General features: G+C 43.5%; 1 protein-coding gene across 18 annotated transcripts in view; it reads right to left on the bottom strand.

Moving 5' to 3' along the window:
• MROH1 (maestro heat like repeat family member 1) overlaps positions 1-19,670 on the bottom strand; it is a 111,032-nt gene that overhangs the window by 51,614 nt on the left and 39,748 nt on the right. For all 18 annotated transcript variants that reach the window (XM_037803118.1, XM_037803110.1, XM_037803121.1 and 15 more), the window contains exons 9-11: positions 13,652-13,803; positions 12,857-12,997; positions 12,318-12,410 (exon numbers count right to left, since the gene is read on the bottom strand). In XM_037803118.1, the coding sequence (XP_037659046.1) occupies positions 12,318-12,410; positions 12,857-12,997; positions 13,652-13,803 (386 nt within the window). The remainder of the gene's footprint in view (positions 1-12,317; positions 12,411-12,856; positions 12,998-13,651; positions 13,804-19,670) is intronic.

Here is a 19,670-nt window from a genome sequence, read left to right as displayed (position 1 = left end):
AATAGGTAATCACTGTAAAGCAACAAGCACCTCTGTATTTATGGTTTACAGTTTCTAGTTTACACTTTGTGCAAATGCGTTTTGTGAAGTTATTTATGTTAAGAAAATGATGCTATGCTATGTCTTTCATTTTCTCCTTTAGGTTTTAGAATTGTAAGCATTTTGTTAAGCAGTACTACTGAGATATATTCACATACACAGTCCATCCAAAGTGTGCAGCATAACTGGCTTTTCGTATATTCACCGAATTGTGCATTCATCACCACAGTCAATCTCAGAACATTTTCATTACTCCAGGAAGAAAAACCCCACAGCCCTCAGCAGTCACCTCTCAGTCCCTCTATCCTCCAGCCCTGCACAACCACTAGTCTAATTCTGTCTTTAGAATTTATTTATATTTACATTTTATATAAATGGAATCATACAATATATAGTACTCTGTATCTGGTTTCTTTCACTTAACATTTTTAAAAATCATTTTCTTTTACTAAGAGAAGTTGTAGGTTTACTGAAAAGTCATATAAAAATATACGTTCCCATATACTCCTCTACTATTGACACCTTGCATTAGTGTGCTACCTTTGTTACAAGTGATGAGAGAATATTAAAATAGTACTATTAACAATAGTCCACAGTTTACATTAGGTATATTTTTCCCCATAGACTATCCTCTTATTAATACCTTGTATTACTGTTGTACACTTGTTACAATTCACAAAAGAAAATTCTTATACTTGTACTATTAACCCCAGTCCATCGTTCACAACAGGGATCACTGTGTTACGCCGTCCCATGTTTTATCTTTCAACTTTCATTCTAGTAACATACACAACCCCAAACTTGGCCCTTTAACCACATGCACATACCTAATTCAGCACTGTTAATTACACGCACAATAATGTGCTACCAACACCACCATCCATTTCAAAACCTCTACAATCAACCTAAAAAGAAATTCTGTATAAATTATGCATCAGCTCCCCATCCTCTACCTCCCTATCTATCCCCCAGTAACCTGTATTCTATGAGTTTGCTTATTATAATTACTTCATATCAGTGAGATCAGACAATATTTTTCCTTTTGTGTTGGTTTATTTCACTCAGCATAATATTCTCAAGGTTCACCCATGTTGTCATGTGCTTCAGGACTTCATTCCTTGTTACTGCCGAACAATATTCTATCATACGTATATACCACATTTTGTTTATCTACTTTGAATCATTTGATGGACATCTGGGTTGTTTCCATCTTTGGGCAATTGTGCATAATGCCACTATGAACATCGGTTTGCAGATGTCTGTACGAGTCCCTGCTTTCCGTTCTTCTGGGTATATCCCGAGTAGCAGGACTGCCAGGTCATAAGGTAATTTCACATTTGGCTTCCTGTGGAATTGCCAAACTATCTTCCAAAGCAGCTGCTCATTTTGCATCCCCACCAGCAATGAATAAGTGTTCCTATTTCTCCACATCCTCTCCAAACTTGTAATTTTTTGTTTTTTCACTAGTGGCCATTCTAGTGGGTGTAAAATGATATCTCTTTGTGGTTCTGATTTACATTTTTCTAATAGCTAGTGATGTTGAGAAACTTTTCATGTGCTTTTTACCCATCTGTATATCCTCTTTGGAGAAGAGGGCAAGTCTTTGGCCCACTTTTTAACTGGGTTATGTTTTTATCATTGAGTTGTAGGATTTCTTTATACATACTGGATACCAAACCCTTAATGGATATGTGGTTTCCAAATATTTTCTCCCATTAAGTAGGTTGTCTTTTCACTTTTGTGACAGTCCTTTGATACACAAAGTTTTTCATTTAATTTTGATACGGTCCCATTTATCTATTGTTTCTTTTATTTCTTGTGCTTTGAGTGTAAAGTCTAAGAAACCATTGCCAAACGCAAGATCCTGAAGATGATTCCCTACATTTACTTCTGGGAGTTTTATAGTCCTAGCTCTTATATTTAGGTCTTTGATCCATTTTGAGTTAATTTTTGAATAAGGCTCAAGATAGGGGTCCTCCTTCATTCTTTTCTATATGGATATCCAGCTCTCCCAGCACCGTCTGTAGAAGAGACAATTCTTGCCCAGCTGAGTGGACTCGGCAGCTTTGTCAAAACCCGATCAGAAGACAGGAAGATGGCGGCATAGAGAAGACTGGAAGCTAGTCAGCCCCCCGGAACAACTAATAAACAACCAGGAACAACTAGTAAATAATCTGTAATAACTGTGGGGGGACAAATGTGACTGCTCACACATCATACACCAGCCTGGATCGGAAGGAATGCCCGAGATCATAGCATAAAATTGCTAAGTGAAAACTGCGGACCCGAGCCGAGAGCCCCTCCCCCACAGAAGCCCAAACTGCAAAGCGTTGTAGTGCTAGAGAGCAGTTTCTCTGAACAAGCAAATATAGCTCAGCCCAACTCCAACTGAGGTTTTAACTAACAAACGTGGACTGCTCAATACAAGCTACGAATCCCCAACAAGCAGACAGAGGCTTTTGGTGACGACTGACCTTGGATAGCTGGAGGACCCTTCTGGGAGGGAGGGAGAGCCCAAGGGCCCAGGTACTGTCTCTGACTGACAGCTGAAACCGAGAGTGGCCGTGAACTGGCCCTGAAGGGGGCTTTGTGTCTCTTTCTTGGCTCAGTGGAGAAAGCCTCAGCCGTTTTCAGTTCCCAGCTCTCTGACCCAGACAACGGTGGAGATAGCAGAGTCAGAGAGACTATTCAAATGCAAATGATATCTCCCTAGGGGGTGTATCCTCCCTAAGAGGAAGAAGGTGGTGCCAAGCTCTACTACCAAACTTCCATTCAGAACCAGACCCCAGAGCCTGGGGGAAAACTGCCACGGGCCACACCTCCTCATACCAGTCTGGAGCTACAGGCTGACAGGTACTACCTGCTGGGCAGAAAAGCACAGTGGCTTGAGGCCTTACAGGGTGTGTCAATCTTCTAAGACACACCCTGAGGGAAACTGGATACTATGGCCTCCTTCTGAAACCTGAGCCTGTTCTGGTCTGGGAAAACCTGGCTGTGGTAACCAAGGAAACCAGATGCCTCGACAACAGAAAACTACAACCTACACTAAGAAAAACGATGTTATGGCCCACTTCAACTGAGACAAAGGAATTGCAACAATTAATGCTAAATCAATTCAAAAAGTTTAGGGAAGATATGGCAAAAGAAATGAAGTGTATAATGAAAACACTGGGCGAACATAAGGTAGAAATCAAAAGTTCGAAAAAACAACTGGCAGAATCTATGGAAATCAAAGGCACAATACAAGATGAAAGACACTCTGGAGACATACAACAGCACATCTCAAGAGGCAGAAAAAAACACTCAGGAACTGGACAGCAAGGCACTTGAAAGCCTATACACAAAAGAACAGATAGAGAAAAGAATGGAAAACTATGAGCAACATCTCCAGGAAGTGAATGACTACACAAAATGCAGAAATGTACCTGTTTTTGGTGTCCCAGAAGGAGAAGGGAAAATGGGCAGAAGCAATAGAGGAAATAATAAATGAAAATTTCCCATCTCTCATAAAAGACATAAAATTACATATCCAAGAAGAACAGCACACTCCAAACAGAATAGATCTGAATAGGCCTATGCCAAGACACTTAATAATCAGATTATCAAACATCAAAGATAAAGAGAGAATCCTGAAAGCAGCAAGACAAAAGCAATCCATCACATAAAAGGGAAGCTTGATAAAACTATGTGCAGATTTCTAAATAGAAACCATGGAGGCAAGAAGGAAGTGGGGTGATATATTTAAGATACTGAAAGAGAAAAACCACCAACCAAGAATTCTATATCTGGCAAAACTGTCCTTCAAATATGAGGGAGAGCTCAAAATATTCTCTGACAAACAGACAATGACAGAGTTTGTGAACAAGATACCTGCTCTACAGGAAACACTAAAGGGAGCACTGCAGACAGAAAGGAAAAGACAGGAGTGAGAGGTTTGGAACACAATTTTGGGAGATAGTAGCACAGCAATGTGTGTACACTGAACAAAGATGACTGTGAATATGTTTGAAGGAGGAAGGTTAGGAGCATGTGGGACACTAGAAGGAAAGAGGAAAGATAGAGACTGGGGCTGTATAACTCAGTGAAACCTAGGGTGCCCAACAATTGTGATAAAAGGTACAGATATGTTTTTACATGGAGAACAAATGAATGTCAACATTGCAGGGTGTTAAAAATAGGGCAGGATGGGGGGAAAATACAATCAATGCAAACTAGAGACTATAATCAACAGAAACATTGTATTATGCTTCCTTTAATATAACAAAAGTAATACACTAAAGCTAAATGCATTTGGGGGGGCATGGGGGAAGGGTATGGGACTCTTGGCATTGGTGATGCTGACTGTATTCTACTTTACGATAAAGCTATCTTTCCTTTTGGTGCTTCCTAGCTGTTACAATTATTCTTTTTTTTATCTCTCTCTTTTTTCTTTCTCTTTTGTCTCTCTACCTTCTTTGACTCTTCTTCCTTCTTTGTGGAAGAAATGGAGAGGGTCCTTATATAGTTAGTGGCGATGGTGGTGAATACATAAATACGTGACTATACAGGGAACCATCGATTGTTTACTTAGGACAGAATGTATGATGTGTGAACAAAACCATCTTTAAAAAACGGGTTGATAAAGAAACCTTGAGGGCACTATATTGAGTGAAATAAGACAGACACATAAGGACAAATATTGCATGGTCTCACTGATATGAACTAATTATAACATGTAAACTCATACACATGAAATATAAGTTACCAGGATATAGAATGAGGCTAAAGAATGGGGAATGGTTATTATGAGCAGAATGTTCAACTAGGGTAAACTTAAATATTTGGAAATGGACAGAGGTGATGGGTAGCACATTGTGAGAATAAGTAACAGTGCTGAATGGTGTGTGAATGTGGTGGAAAGGGTAAGTTCAGAGTCATGTATGTCACCAGAAAGAACGCTGGAGGTTAAAATATGGGAATGTATAAAACAGTGAATCTTGTGGTGGACAATGTCCACGATTAACTGTACAAATATTAGAAATCTCTCTCGTGAACTAGAACAAATGTATGACACTATTACTAGAAGTTAATAATAGAGGGGCATATAGGAAAAATATATACCCTGCAAACTATATACTACAGTTTTTAACATTCTTTCATCAACAGTAACAAATGTACTATACCAATACTATGAATCAATAATGTAGGGGGGATGGTTAGGGGTATGGGAGGATTTGAGTTTCCTTTCTTTGTCTTTATTTCTTTTCTGGAGTAATGAAAATGTTCTATAAACTGAAAAAAATTGTGATGATGGATGCAGAACTGTATGATAGTACCATGGGTAACTGATTGTAGACTTTGGATCTTTGGATAATTGTATGATATGTGAACAATCTCAATAAAAAAATATATAACTCTGCAAATGTCCATATTTATCAGTAAGAAATATTTCTAGAAGTGGAATTGCTGGGCCAAAGGATATGTGCAATTCAAAGTTTAATAGGGTTTAACAATTTACACTTCAATCAGCAGGGCATAACAAATGTCTGCCCTACTTTTGGAATAATCCTTTCCCCATTGATTTATGATGCCTTCTTTATATTATACTAAGTCCTCATATTTAGTACATATAGACTTTAGTACATAGTCTGTTTCTGGGCTAGTATGTTCCACTGATCTGTCTAGTTGTGCATCTAATCTAGTTTTATTTTACCGTTTTAAAATAAGTTAAGCTAGTTTTATATTACCTTTTTAAAACCTTCTTAGCAATTTTCACCTGCTTATTTTCCCATGTGAACAGAGAATAAGTGATCTATTATACTCTTCCCAAATAGAAAATTTAACAGTAGCAGTATTCACTATGCAAAGTTTAAGTCCTTCCATTTATTATATTCTCCTTTCCTGGGGTTTCTAGGTATACAATTATTACCTGCATATAAAAATTTGGGCACGTCATTTAAAAAAAAATTTCCTCTTGTTTCATGCACCACTTTGTCAGCAAAAATTTCCTGAACACTATTAAATTATAATATGGATAATGGGCATTAATATCTATCTAGATATTAACGGGTGTGTCTAATGCTTCACTATTAGGATGCAACAACTAACTACTGACAGCTCCCTACAGATAAAACACTGTCTTTTGCCCCTAATCATTTGCAAAGGCTGTTGTTCTTGCCCAATTTAAGTGTCCCCATTCTGGGTTTCATCCGAAAGCAACCCCTGGTGCACAGAGGTGTGATGAGAACGGTGCCCTCAGCATCACACGGTGCGGTGGCTCTACTGTGGGGCACACAGTAGGTGCTCAACACACGCATGATGAACTGCACCAGTGACAAACTCTGATTGTCAAAGAATCCAGGAAGAAATTAACTGCCTCAAATGAATTCCGTAATTCATTCCTGAATATAAAGGGCATATTCCAGAACTATGATACTCTCTTATAGAGATTAAATTAGGCTCATGAATGAGGCTTATTTTCCAATTGACAGTTTATTTCAGGAAAAAGAGTCTTCAAGCCCCCATCTACAAGAAACACCCATTGTTTATTCATGTGGGTTAAAGACTGGACTAAGGTAACTATGTTCTTTAAACTTTGGGAAAAAAATCTCTAAAAAGAGAAGACCTATATAGTGTCCAATCTATACTCTCAAAAATACTATTTTATTTATACTCACATATGAAAAAAAATGATTGTATTATCATGTTTACATACATACCAATATTGGAAACAGAGTTCATTAACAAATCACATGAAAATTTTATAAACAACACACATATATTAAAACGCTGATTGGTCATAGTTAGCAGAGTGGGGAAAACCCATGAGTTATAATTTGAATTTTCGGTAAAGAGCAGCACCCTCTGAGAATGAAATAATCAGTAATATTTGTCTATACTGTGAAATAATATACACATAGGATAGTGATTGTTCTGATTTTATTACGTTTGCTAAGCCATTTTATCTTCCTTACATTCAATGCAAAGAAATAAAACTAAATATGAGGAAAAATATGTCCTCATTATTATTCACCTAAAGGGCCTGCTCACCCTGAAGGCCTGGGAGCGCCGTGCAGCAGGGGCACGCGCTGGCTCAGGTGGCCCAGCGCACCACTGTGGTTCTGATCCGCTGAGAGAATCTCGTTCATATCTGGTGACGGAGCTAACTCCGGGGAGCTGAGACAGACCGAGCCATTTCTGCAGTGTCCCCAGATCTCACTAAATAGGAAAAGACCCACACAAGGAAATATAACCATCTGTCCAGAAACTGCATCTACAGGCTCTTTCTTGGTATAAGACAGACAAAGGGCCCCTTCCTGAGTACACGGATACAAGAATTACTGTGGTGTAAAGACTGCTGAATTGACACTGTGCCTGGTATAATGAAGACAAGGCACACAGTGAATCCACTGTCAGACTAAGAAACTTCCACAACTTGTCTTAGTTCGTCAGACCGTGGGGCGACGTGCTCTTCCAGGCTGACAGTCCGCCCCGTGTTGGCACTGCTGCTGGCTGCAGCACTCCCCACCAAGGAAAACCATCCGCTGCAACCACCTGGTGGGTATCACAGTGACAGTTAACTCGTTTGGTCTGAAAGTCCGAGCTGGCTCCCCTGGTCTGCTCAAGGGCACGAGTGGGTAAGAAGCCAGGTCTCCAAGCACACCCTGGGGCACGGCCGTTGGCCACCTGACTGCCAGGCACCCCTCTCTATCTGACTCCACAAAGCATGGACCACTCAGCAGCCTCCTCCAACCCCCACCACGGGTGCGGGTGACACTCACATCCGCTGCGACGGCCCCTTTCTCCCAGGGGATCGATCTCCATGCCTGGGTTTCTGTTCCAGGGGCTGCCCAGGATCTCCTGCTGTCACTTCAGGAACTGCTTCAAAGGCAGGTTCCTCTAAAAGCCCAGCCCATAAATTTTGATATGTTGTGTTCTTGTTTTTGCTCACCTCAAAATGTTTACTGATTTCCCTTGCAATGTCTTCTTTGACCCACTGATTATTTAAGAAAATGTTATTTAACTTCCATATATTTATGGATTTTTCCAGTTCTCCACCTGTTACTGATTTCCAGCTCATTCCATTATGGTCAGAGATGCTTGCATGATTTCACTCTTTGTTTTGTGACCCAGCATGTAGTCTATCCTGGAGGAAGATCCATGAGCACTTGAGAAGAACAGATGTCCTGCTGTTTGGATGACAATGTTCGGTTAGGTCTAGTTCATTTATCACACTATTCAATTCTCTGTTCCCTTACTGATCCCCTATCAAGATGTTCTATCTATTGATGGGAGTGGTGTATTGAAGTCTCCAACTATTATTGTAGAGGCGTCTATTTCTCCCTTCAGTTCTGCCAGTGTTTGCCTCATGTATTTTGGGGTGCCCTGGTTAGATGCATAAATATTTATGATTGCTATTTCTTCTTGGTAGAATATATTCTATTAACATATAGTGCCCTTTTTGTCTCTTAAAACAACTTGTTGTCTTAAAGTCTATTTTATCTGCTATTAGCATAGCTACCTCAGCTCTTTTTTCGGTTATTCCTGTGGAATATCTTTTTCCATCCTTTCACTTTCAACCCATTTGTGTTTTGGGGTCTAAGGTGAGTCTTCTGTAAACAACATATAGTTAGATATGCTTTTTTTTTAATTCAGTTTTATTGAGATATATTCACATAACATACAATCAACCATGTTGTACAATCAACTGTTCATAGTACCATCATATAGTTGTGCATTCATCACCCCAATCTATTTTTGAACATCTTCCTTACACCAGAAAGAATCAGAATCAGAATAAGAAATAAAAGTAAAAAAGAACACCCAAATCATCCTCCCCATCCCACCCTATTTTTCATTTAGTTTTTGTCCCCATATTTCTACTCATCCATCCACACACTGGATGAAGGGAGTGCAATCCACAAGGTTTTCACAATCACACTGTCGCCCCTTGTAAGCTACATTGTTGGAGTTTGATAGTTTCAGGTATTTACTTCTAGCTATTCCAGTACATTAAAACCAAAAAGGTGTTATCTGTATAGTGCATAAGAATGCCCACCAGAGTGACCTCTCGATTCCATCTGAAATCTTTCAGCCACTGAAGCTTTATTTCGTTTCATTTAGCATCTCCCTTTCGGTCAAGATGTTCTCAATCCCATGATGTCGGGTCCAGATTCATCCCTGGGAGTCATGTCCTGCGTTGCCAGGGAGATTTACACCCCCAGGAGTCAGGTCCCACGTAGGGGGGAGGGCAGCGAGATCACTTGCCAAGGTTCTGCCAGTTCTTTTTACGAAGTTTCGATTTCTACCTTGTGTACGCCCAGTGTTTTCATTATACGTTTCATCTCTTTTGCCATATCTTCCCTAAACTTTTTGAGTTGATTTAGTATTAGTTGTTTCAATTCCTGTATCTCAGCTGAAGTGTAAGTTTGCTCCTTTGACTGGGCCATAACTTCGTTTTTCTTCATGTAGGCTGAAGTCATCTGCTGTTTCTCGTCCTTTCCCTGCAGTGCTGGCCGACGCCACCAGCAGTGATTGCGGGGGCCCTTCTGCTTTCCATCATAAGGGGACTGTGCCAAAAGCCCCCCTCACTTATGACATGTGCTCAAAGACTTGGGTATATAAATGGCATCACATTAAAGAAATTCCTCTCTAATCCTTCTTTGCTAAGAGTTTATAATGGTGACTAGGCGTTGGACTTCATCAAAAGCTTTTTTTGCATCAACTGAGAGCAGATGATATTTCCTTTAATCTCTTACCGCAATGACGTATATGGATAACTTTTCAACGCAGAGTGCTCCAGTTTGCTAACAAACTGCCGTTATGCGAAGTACCAGAAATGGACTGGCTTTTATAAAAGGGGATTTATTAAGTTACAAATTACAGTTCTATGGCCATAAAAGTGTCCAAACTAAGGCATCATCAAGAAGATACCTTCACTGAAGAATGGCAGATGGTGTCCAGAACAACTCTGTCAGCTGGGAAGGCACGTGGCTGGTGTCTGCTGGTCCTTTGCTCCCAGGTTGCATTCCAAAAATGGGTTTCTCCAAAATGTCTCTGGGTTTCCCTTAGCTTAGCACCTCCAAAGGTCCTTCTGTCTGCATCTCCAAGCATCAGCAAGCATCTCGGTCTCTCCATAACTCTCTCTTAGCTGCTCTCGGGGCATTTTATCCTCTCTTAGTGGGCTGGCATCTCCAAGCATCAGCAAGCATCTGGGTCTGCTCCTTTTAAAGGATACCAGAAAACTACTCAAGACCCACGCTGAATGGGTGGGGCCACACCTCCATGGAAATAATCCAATCAAAAGCCATCACCTTCAGTTGGATGCATCACATCTCCATGGAAACAACCTAACCAAATATCCCACAAGACTGGATTAAAACATGGCTTTTGGGGGGACATAATACATCCAAACCAGCACACTGAGCAAACCTATAATTTGTGGGCCAAGCCCTGCTTGATACAGTGGCTTGAAAGGAGAGCAATGGGTTCAGTTAGCTGTTATTTTGTACATGATCTTTATATCTACACTCCCAATTATATTCTTAGATTTTCTTGCTCAGCCCTCAGTTGGGTTTGGTGTCATACATGCCCCTAGCCTTCCTCTTTCAACCATACTCACACTCAGCTTTGTTCAGTGTGCTTACAATATTGTGCTACCATCACACAGTGTTGTGCTATCCATTTCTGGATCTTTACAATCAATCCTGTTGAAGCTTCTGTACTCCTTCAGCACCAAATACCCTATCTCTACCCTCTTACTATCTCCTGATTAGCTGTGTTCTCAACTTTAACTCTCAAAGTTCACTCACTAATGTTAGTTCATAATAGTGAGACCATATAGTATCCACCCTTTTGTTTCTGGCTAGTTTCGCTCAACATAATGTCTTCCAGGTTCACCCATGTTGCTATATGTTCCATGACTTTGTTCTGTCTTACAACTGTGTAATATTCCATCATGTGTATATACCACACTTTGTTTATCCACTCGTCCATTGATGGATGTTTGGGTTGTTTCCATCTCTTGGCAATCATGAATAATGCCGCTATAAACACCAGTGTGCAAGTGTCCTTTCGTGTCCCCAGCTGTCTTTGGAACCAAGACCAACCTCACAGACTGAATTAGGCAGCAGTGGAACTTTTTCTGATTTCCAAAGCAACTTGTATAGGGTGGGAATAAATTGTTCCTTGAAAGTTTTGTAGAACACCACCATAAAACCATTTGGGCCCATTTGGGCCCTGGATTTGTTTTAAGGACAGAAGATCTAGGGATATTATTTCTACTTCTTTATTGGTTTATTCAAGTTCTCTATTTCTTCTCCAGCCAAAACTGACATTTTTAATTTTTCTAGGAATCTATCCATTCCATACAGTTTTCAAATTACCACATAATTGTTCATAATACTTTTATTGTTTTTGAAAAACTCTCTTTTAGCTCCCTTCCTCCCCACCCCCCTTCCCTTGGCAGGGTCCAAGGTCTGTCAGGAGGGTGGGGTGGGGCCAGGGCTGATATTCCAGCTGGGAATGATGGGCTGGCAGAGCCAGAGCACAGAGGGTGGGGGTGGGGGGCACAGAGCTAAGAAGTCGATCCTCTTGCTTTGCTTCTCTTTCAGCGACTCCTTAGAGAGCCACCTACCCTCGCTGTCTCCAACTTCCTGCCCTCCCTACTCCTCTCTCGCAACAGTGCAATCAGACCTGCGCCCCGCCAGCCCACCTCCCGGACAGCCCCTGGCTTGGCCTCCCTCCCCCTCCTCCACTGGCTCCCTCACACACAGCTCCAACCCAAGGGTGCCCACTGCCCACCTGAGGGCTTTCTTCTTTCCACACTCAGTCCCTCGGGGACCCTCCACCCAGTGAGCTCTGGGCAGATGCTGCAGGTGTCATCAGGCCTCTCCCTGGCTGCCGCCTCCAGATGCAGGACACAGGGGCTCTCAGAGGCCCACAGGCGACCCGCACTGTGCCACGCCTCAGCGTCTCCCTCTCTCACCCCAGGACCCAGCCCCTCCTCATGCTTGCACCACCCCTGCCCAGCCGCTGGCCTGTTTCCTCTCACTGGACAGCTCTGCTGACTGGCTACCTGCCACTACCCGGGCCCACAGTCTAATCTCTGCACAGCGGCCCAAGCGAGCCCCCCCAGGTGAGTCCTCTCCTCAAGAGCCTGCGTGGCTCCCTACTCCACAGGACGCAGCGCCCCACCAGGCTCCACGGCCTGCCCTGCCCACCTCCCCTCGGCTTCCTCACTGCTCCTGGGCCAGGCGCCCAGCAGGCCACATCTCTACACAGCCCCTCCCCTCTCCTACCTGTGCGTGCAGAGCAGCCAGGAGAGCATCAAGCTGGACCTCCAGGGTGCGGCTACCCACGCTCACAGACGCTTCCAGGATCTGGCCTAGACTCTGCCAGTCAGCCAAGAAGGAGATGGTCAATAAAAGCCTCCAGGGCCCCGCAGGAAGACATCCCAGAGGGCAGGGGCCCTGCTTCAGGGCTCAAAGGAGGAGGTCCTACTTCCGCCACTGGGATACAGAGACCGAGGGGCGGGGCCAGGAAAGGGCATTCCCAGTCAGAGGGCAGCCCCCGCCCCATCTGGACAGGGCCGTGGGAAGAAGGCTGACTCGGTCCCCAGGACTGGCTGATGGGCTGGGCTCTTCCTGCATGGCCAGATGGCCCTGCCCTCCACAACCTCCGCCGAATCCTGTGGACAGCATCCAGGGCCACCACCCTCCCACAGGGACCCACTCCTGCCTGGTGCCCTCCACCCTCCAACCTAAGGCTGGTGCTTGGGGACTGATTGGCAGGACTGCCCCGCGTAGAGAGTGCAGGGCTTCCCAGGGCCAGAGCGCACCTTGGACATGTGGAAGGCCTCAGCGTGCTTCTTGTAGAGGGAGAGGATCCCAGGGATGAGCTTGGGCAGCTGCTCCTCCAGCTTCTCGTTTGGCAGCAGGTGGCTCATGGGCCCCAGAGCCTGCACCACAGCAAGACGGAGCTGTGAGGGGACGACAGGTGTACGTGTCAAACCAGCACCATCACAGTCAGCAGGAGGCCGGAGCCCAGAGCAGGCAGGAAAGGACAACGGTGGGGGTGTGGGGAGCAAACCCTAACGGCCACCTCTCAGCAGCCCCGTGGCCATGGCGTGACCACTGCAGCCAGGCGGCGGGGGAGACGGGCATGTTCAGGAGACCCATGGTGACACCAGCATCCTGTGCCAGTCATGCCATCCCCTGCCCTTCCGCCTGCACTGGGGGCTCTCAGGTGGAAGGGTGGGGGCAGTGGGGGAACGCCCAAGACACCCAGGTCCAGGAGCCAGTCTGTATGAGGAGGACAGGGCAAGCTGCATGGCCCAGCCCTGGCAGGTACTGCACAGGTATGGGGACCTGTAGGAGAGACAGTACAGGTGTGGGGATCTGCAGGAGAGACTGTGCAGGTGTGAGGATCTGTAGGAGAGACTGCATAGGTGTGGGGACCTGCAGGGGAGAGACCACGCAGGTGTGGCAACTGGCAGGTAGACACTGCACAGGTCCCAGGGAAGGGGAGAGCAGAGAAGCCCCTGGGGTTCTGCGGCACGGAGGCCAGTGCTGGGCCTCCAGGAAGGGAGCCCACGGGGCTGTGGGATTGGAGGGCCTGCTGGGAGCGGTGGTACCTTGGCTTCACGGCTCTGCAGCCAGTGGGTGAAGAGGACCTCATAGGCACTGAAGATGTCACTGGAGAAGGTGTCCTTCCTGACCGTGGGGTCCGGGGCCTGGTCCAGATTGGCCAGATACTCTAGGGTGCTCTCGCTGAAGCGCTGCAGAGCTGTGAGAGGCCCCGCGGCGGGTGAGCAGCAGCCACACGGCCTCCCAAGCAGGGCTCTGCCAGCCCACCCTGCTGCCGCCGCAGGGGTGCAACCCAGCCACAGCCGCAGGATGGCTCCATCCCACTATGGGCTGCACTGGGCCCCACACCTTAGATGCAGTGTCAGCTACTGCCGCCCCGAGGAGACAAAGGGCAGGCCCCAGCCCTCCACACAGGCCCTTCCGGCAACACACTTTCTGAAGCCCGTGGCGGGCACACCGCAGAGAATGGATCAGCAGGGAGCACGCAGAAGCTCAGAGTTTGGGGAAGACAGGAAGGAAACAAGTGGAGAGCGCAGGCTCAGTGTGGGGACACAGCAAGCTGGCGCGAAGGCAGACTGGCACCCGGACGTCAGGGCCAGCCGCGAAAGGCCTGCCCCATCAGAGGCCCCAGACTCTGCCCCGCAGCGGGAGGAAACCGGGGCGTTAAGCAGACGTATCAGAGTGCTCCCCCCCGTCGGGGGGAGACGAGGGGAAACAAACCTGCGAGTGGGGGCAGGAGACAATGGTGTGGGGCCTAGGGCCTCCCAGCACCCACTTCTCACCAACCAAAGAGACCGCATTCAGGGACCTCCACTGTGTCTGCCCATGCCCGCCACTCTCCAGCTGAGAAGGGGAGGCAGACTGGACCGAGCAGGACCAGGAGCAGGCAGCCATGGACAGTGGGGCCATGGCAGGTCTCAGGCTAGGTTGCCAGTGGCCAGCCAGGGGGCAGGAGAAGCCACGAGCTAGGACCCAGCAAACACCGGGTGGAGGGCTGGGTGAGGAAAGAGACGCAGAAAGAGAGGGGAGCACCTGACCCCTCACCCCCTCTGCCTCTCCACCCCCACTTCCACTCTGCGTGGCCACAAGCAAATTTATTCCGAAGGGAAAGGAGCCTCAAATTGCCAAAAACATACTAAAAATGAAGAACAAAATGGGAGGACTTACACTTCCAGACTTTGAAGCCTACTATAAAGCCACAGTGGTCAAAACAGCATGGTACTGGCACAAAGATACATATCGATCAATGGAATCAATGTGAGTTCGGAAGTAGACCCCCAGATATACGGTCGACTAATTTTTTATAAGGCCCCCAAATCCACTGAACTGGGACAGAACACTGTCTTCAAAAAATGGGGCTGGGAGAACTGGATATCCACATCCAAAAGAATGAAAGAGGACCCCTACCTCACACCCCATATAAAATTTAACTCAAAGTGGATCAAAGATCTCAATATAAGAGACTGCACTATAAAACTCCTAGGAGATAATGTAGGGTAACATCTTCAAGACCTAGTATTAGGAGGTTGCTTCTTAGACCTTACACCAAAAGCACAAGCAACAAAAGAAAAAAATAGATAAATGAGAACTCCTCAAAATTGAAAGCTTCTGTGCCTCAAAAAACTTTGTCAAAAAGGTGAAGTGGCAGCCAACTCAACGGGAGAAAATATTTGGAAACCATATATCTGACAAGAGACTGATAATCTGCATATATAAAGAAATCCTACAACTCAATAACAGTAGTACAAACAGCCCAATTGTAAAATGGACCAAAGATATGAAAAGGTATTTTTCCAAAGAGGAAATACAAATGGCTAAAAAAAACACATGGAAAAATGTTCATCTTCGCTAGCTATTAGGGAGATGCAAATCAAGACACAATGAGGTATCATCTCACGCTAATAACAATGGCTGCCATTCAACAAACAGGAAACTACAAATGCTGGAGAGGATGTGGAGAAATTGGAACTCTTACTCATTGCTGGTGGGACTGTATAAAGGTACAGCCACTGTAGAAGATGATTTGGCAGTTTCTCCGAAAACTAGATGTTGAATTACCCTATGATCCGGCAATTCCACTTCTCAGTATACATCCAGAAGGTTTGAAAGCAGTGACATGAACAGACATTTGCACACCAATGTTCATAGCAGCATTGTTCACAATTGCCAAGCGATGGAAACAATCCAAGTATCCTTCAACAGACGAGTGGATAAACAAAATGTGGTATAAACATACGATGGAATACTATGCAGCAGTAAGGAGGAACAGGGTCCTGAAACATGGCAACATGGATGAACCCTGAAGAAACAATTCTGAGTGAAATAACGCAGACACAAAAGGAGAGAGATTATATGTTACCACTTCTATGAACTCCCTCAACAGTGTAAAATCAGTGTCTTATAGAATATAGGGGACCTAGTGACAGACAGTAGCTAGTGAGGGGGAATGATAAGCTATTATGTTCAGATATGTTAATGAGGGTGAATTCAAAGATATGGTAATGGATAGGGGTGACAACTGTTTGTTAATGGGATTATATTATCAGAGCTACACTGAAGGTGAGTAGGATACAAAGGGGTTGTTTAAAGGCATGTTTCCCACAGATCAGCACTACAAATATAGATAGGTGCTTGCATGATATACTTCTAAGGTATGACACTAGTAGAGAGAGTTGACAACAGAAAGGTACATGGAAAAATCTACATATTGCATACTAGAGACTATAATTAATAGGAATACAATACCAGTACTACACAAATACTAAGGACAAATAATTAAGGATTGGTAAGAGTTACAAGATGTTTTGGGTCAAGAATTGCTTAAAATGGAGAGTAATGAGGATTGTACAACAAAGTGATGATAACGTGAGATATGGATGGATTATCGTGGATATACGCTATGTGAACTTAGGAACCCCCTACTTTATAAGTCAAGTCCTTGATCTTGAGGCTTGCTCTGGTCAAACTTATGGTTGTAAAGGGGAGGCTAAGCCCACCTGTAATTATGCCTAGGAGTCACCTCCAGAGAGCCTCTTTTGTTGTTCAAATGTGGACTTTCTCTCTCTAAGCCCAACTCTGCAAATAAAATCATCACCCTCCCCGACATGGGACAGGACACTCCAGATGTCTTCCTGGTGACGTGGGACACAGATTCTGAGAAAGAGCCTGACCTTGGTATCAAGGGATTGTGAATGCCTTTTTGACCAAAAGGGTGAAAAGAAAGGCAACAAAATAAGGTTTCAGTGGCTAAGAGAATTCAAATACAGTCAAGAGGCTGTCCGGAGGTTACTTCTACGCGAGCTTCACCTAGATATGCCAAATGGCCAAAGTATGATAAAGCCAAGTCAACAGCAGTCCTGAAAACCTTAAAGAATACCCAGATCCCTATCTGAGATTCTATCAAGGTTTCACTCACTAAGTTTATTCTTCAGAAACTTAAATTCTTCAGAGAACTTCTACACCAGCTAAGTCCCCAAACCCAGAGGCAATAGCTTCCTCAAGAACATCAACCAGATGTGTCCCCTTTTCCCATAACGTCGACACCCCTTTTCAGCATGAACAAGTTAGGGTGGTCACTGCCTAGACATTCCTGAAGATCAGGAAAGTGATTGAACTGGAGGAAGGGGAAGCAACAGACAGGATGGAATTTAACAAAGGATTATGAATACTGAATCTCTATATAATTTTCTTCTTAGTTGCTAGGGTATTAGAATAGCTAGAAGGAAAGAATAAATGGTGGAACTATAACACAGCATCCTTTGAAATGTGGTCTACAATCCACTTGCTAAATTGTAATTTGAAAGCTATCATCTTTTTGTATATATGTTATATTTCACAATAAGGAAAAAACTGAAACTGTGGAACTGTAACCTATAATATTCTTTGAAATTTGCTGTCTAACTACTTGTTAAATTTCATTTTGGAAGTTATCACTTCTATGTATGTATGTTATGTTCTACAATTAAAAATAATGATTTTTTAAAAATACACCAAGGAAAAGGAAAGTATGGACCACTCACATGAAAAAAAAAAGAATTTGCCAGAAACCATCCCTGTAGAAGCTAAAGGAATTCATGCACAAAGAACTAAAGGAAATTAGGAAAATTTTGTCTAAACAAAACAAAAAGAGAAATTACAAAAAGAAACCAAACAGGAATTTTGAAGGGGAAAATTACAGTTATAAAAATGAAAAACTCATAGACAGTCTGAACTGCAAATTTGAACACACTGAAGAAAGGATCAGTGAACTTCCAGATAAGACACTGAAAGTGTGTATGAAGAGCAGAAAGAAAAAATAACAAAGAGAAATGGACAGAGCCTGAGGGACCTGTTTTCTAGTAGGAATTTTATAGTTTTTGGTCCTTATACTTAGGTCTTTGATCCCTTTTGAATTATTTTTTTTTTTTGTATGTGGATTTCCAGCTGTCCCAGCACCATGAGAGACTCTTCTCTCCTCATTGAGTGGACTTGGTGCCTTTGTTGAAAATAAACTGGGCTCAGGTGGGTAGATTTTCCTCTGGACGCCTGATTCTATTCCACTGGCCCATATGTCCACCCTTGTGCCAGGAACACCTGTTTTCATCATTGTAGCTTTCTAGTGAGTTTGGAGATGAGCAAGTGTGAGTCCTCCAACTACGTTCTTCTTTTTCAAGGCTGTTTTAGCTCTTCGGGGCCCCTTGCAATTCCACGTGGATTTGAGGATCTCTCTTTCCATTTCTGAACTGAGGGCTGCTGGATGTCGGATAGGGATGGTGTTGGGTCTGTGATCACTTTAGGCAGCAGGACACTTACTGACGTCTTCTTTAATTTCAGAAATGTTTTCTAGTTTTCAGAGTACAAGTCTTTTACCCTTTGTTAAATTTATTTTTCAGTATTTAATTCTTTTAGATGTTATTGTAAGTGGAATTATTGTCTTGATTTCTTTTTCATGCTGTTCACTGTTGTGAACAGAAACCCAGCTGGTGTCTGTGTGTTTGCTTATCTTGTATCCTGCAACTCTGCTGTATGTAGTTCTTGGTTCTACCAACTTTCTTGTAGTTTCTTTGGGATTTTCCCTATGCTATGTCATCCTCATATAGGGATAATCTGATTTCTTCGTTTCTGTTTGGACACATTTTTTTTTCCTTTCTCTTGGTTCATTTCTGTGGCTGGAACTTCCAGGGCAGTGCTCAGTAACAGTGGTGACCGTGGGCATCCTTGCCTCGTTCCTGATCTCAGGGGAAGAGCTTTCAGTCTCTCACCACTGAAGATGATGTTTGCTGTGGGTTTTTCATAAATGTCCTCTATCATCCTGCGAAAGCTCCCTTTTACTCCTAGTTTTCTGAATATTTTTATCATGAAAGGATGTTGAATTTTGTCAAGTGCTTTTTCTGCATCAATTGAGAAAATTATGTGTTTCTTTCCCTTCATTTTATTAATGTAGTATATGACACTGATTGATTTTCTTATGTAAAACTATCCTTGTATGTCTGGAATAAATCTTACTAGGTCATGGCATATAATCCTCTTTAATATACTGCTGGATTTGATTTGCCAGTATTTTGTTGAGGATTTTTGTATGTGTATTCTTAAGGAATACTAGTCTGTAATTTTCTTTTCTTGTGCTGTCTTTATCGCCTCGATAGGCTGGCCTTATTGAATGAGGTAGGAAGTAATCCCTCCTCTTCTGTTTTTTGGAAGAGCTTGAAAAGAATTGGTTTGAATCTTCTTTGTTGGTTTGGTAGAATTAAGCTTTGAAACTATCCAGTTCTGGACTCTTCCTTGTTGGGAAGTTTTTAAGTCTGACTCAATCTCTTTACTTGTCATTAGACTGCTGAGATTTTCTATTTCTTGATGTGTCAGATTATGTAATTTTTGCATTTCAAGGAATATGAATGTTTCAAGGCCTACTGGTTGTTTAATAGTGTGTTATTTAATAGCAACATATCTGTAAATTTTCCATTTTTCTCTTGTTATTGATCTCTAGCTTTACTTCATGTGTCCTGATAAGATAGTTTGTATGATTTCAATATTTTTAAATTTATTAAGGTTTGATTTGTGACCTAACGTGGTCTATCCTGGAAAATG

The sequence above is a fragment of the Choloepus didactylus genome, chromosome 14 (genome assembly GCF_015220235.1).
Source record: "Choloepus didactylus isolate mChoDid1 chromosome 14, mChoDid1.pri, whole genome shotgun sequence".
In the NCBI taxonomy this organism is placed as follows: Eukaryota; Metazoa; Chordata; class Mammalia; order Pilosa; family Megalonychidae; genus Choloepus; species Choloepus didactylus.
The sequence above is the reverse complement of the archived record's forward strand: the minus strand, read 5'-3'. Positions and strand labels throughout refer to the sequence as shown.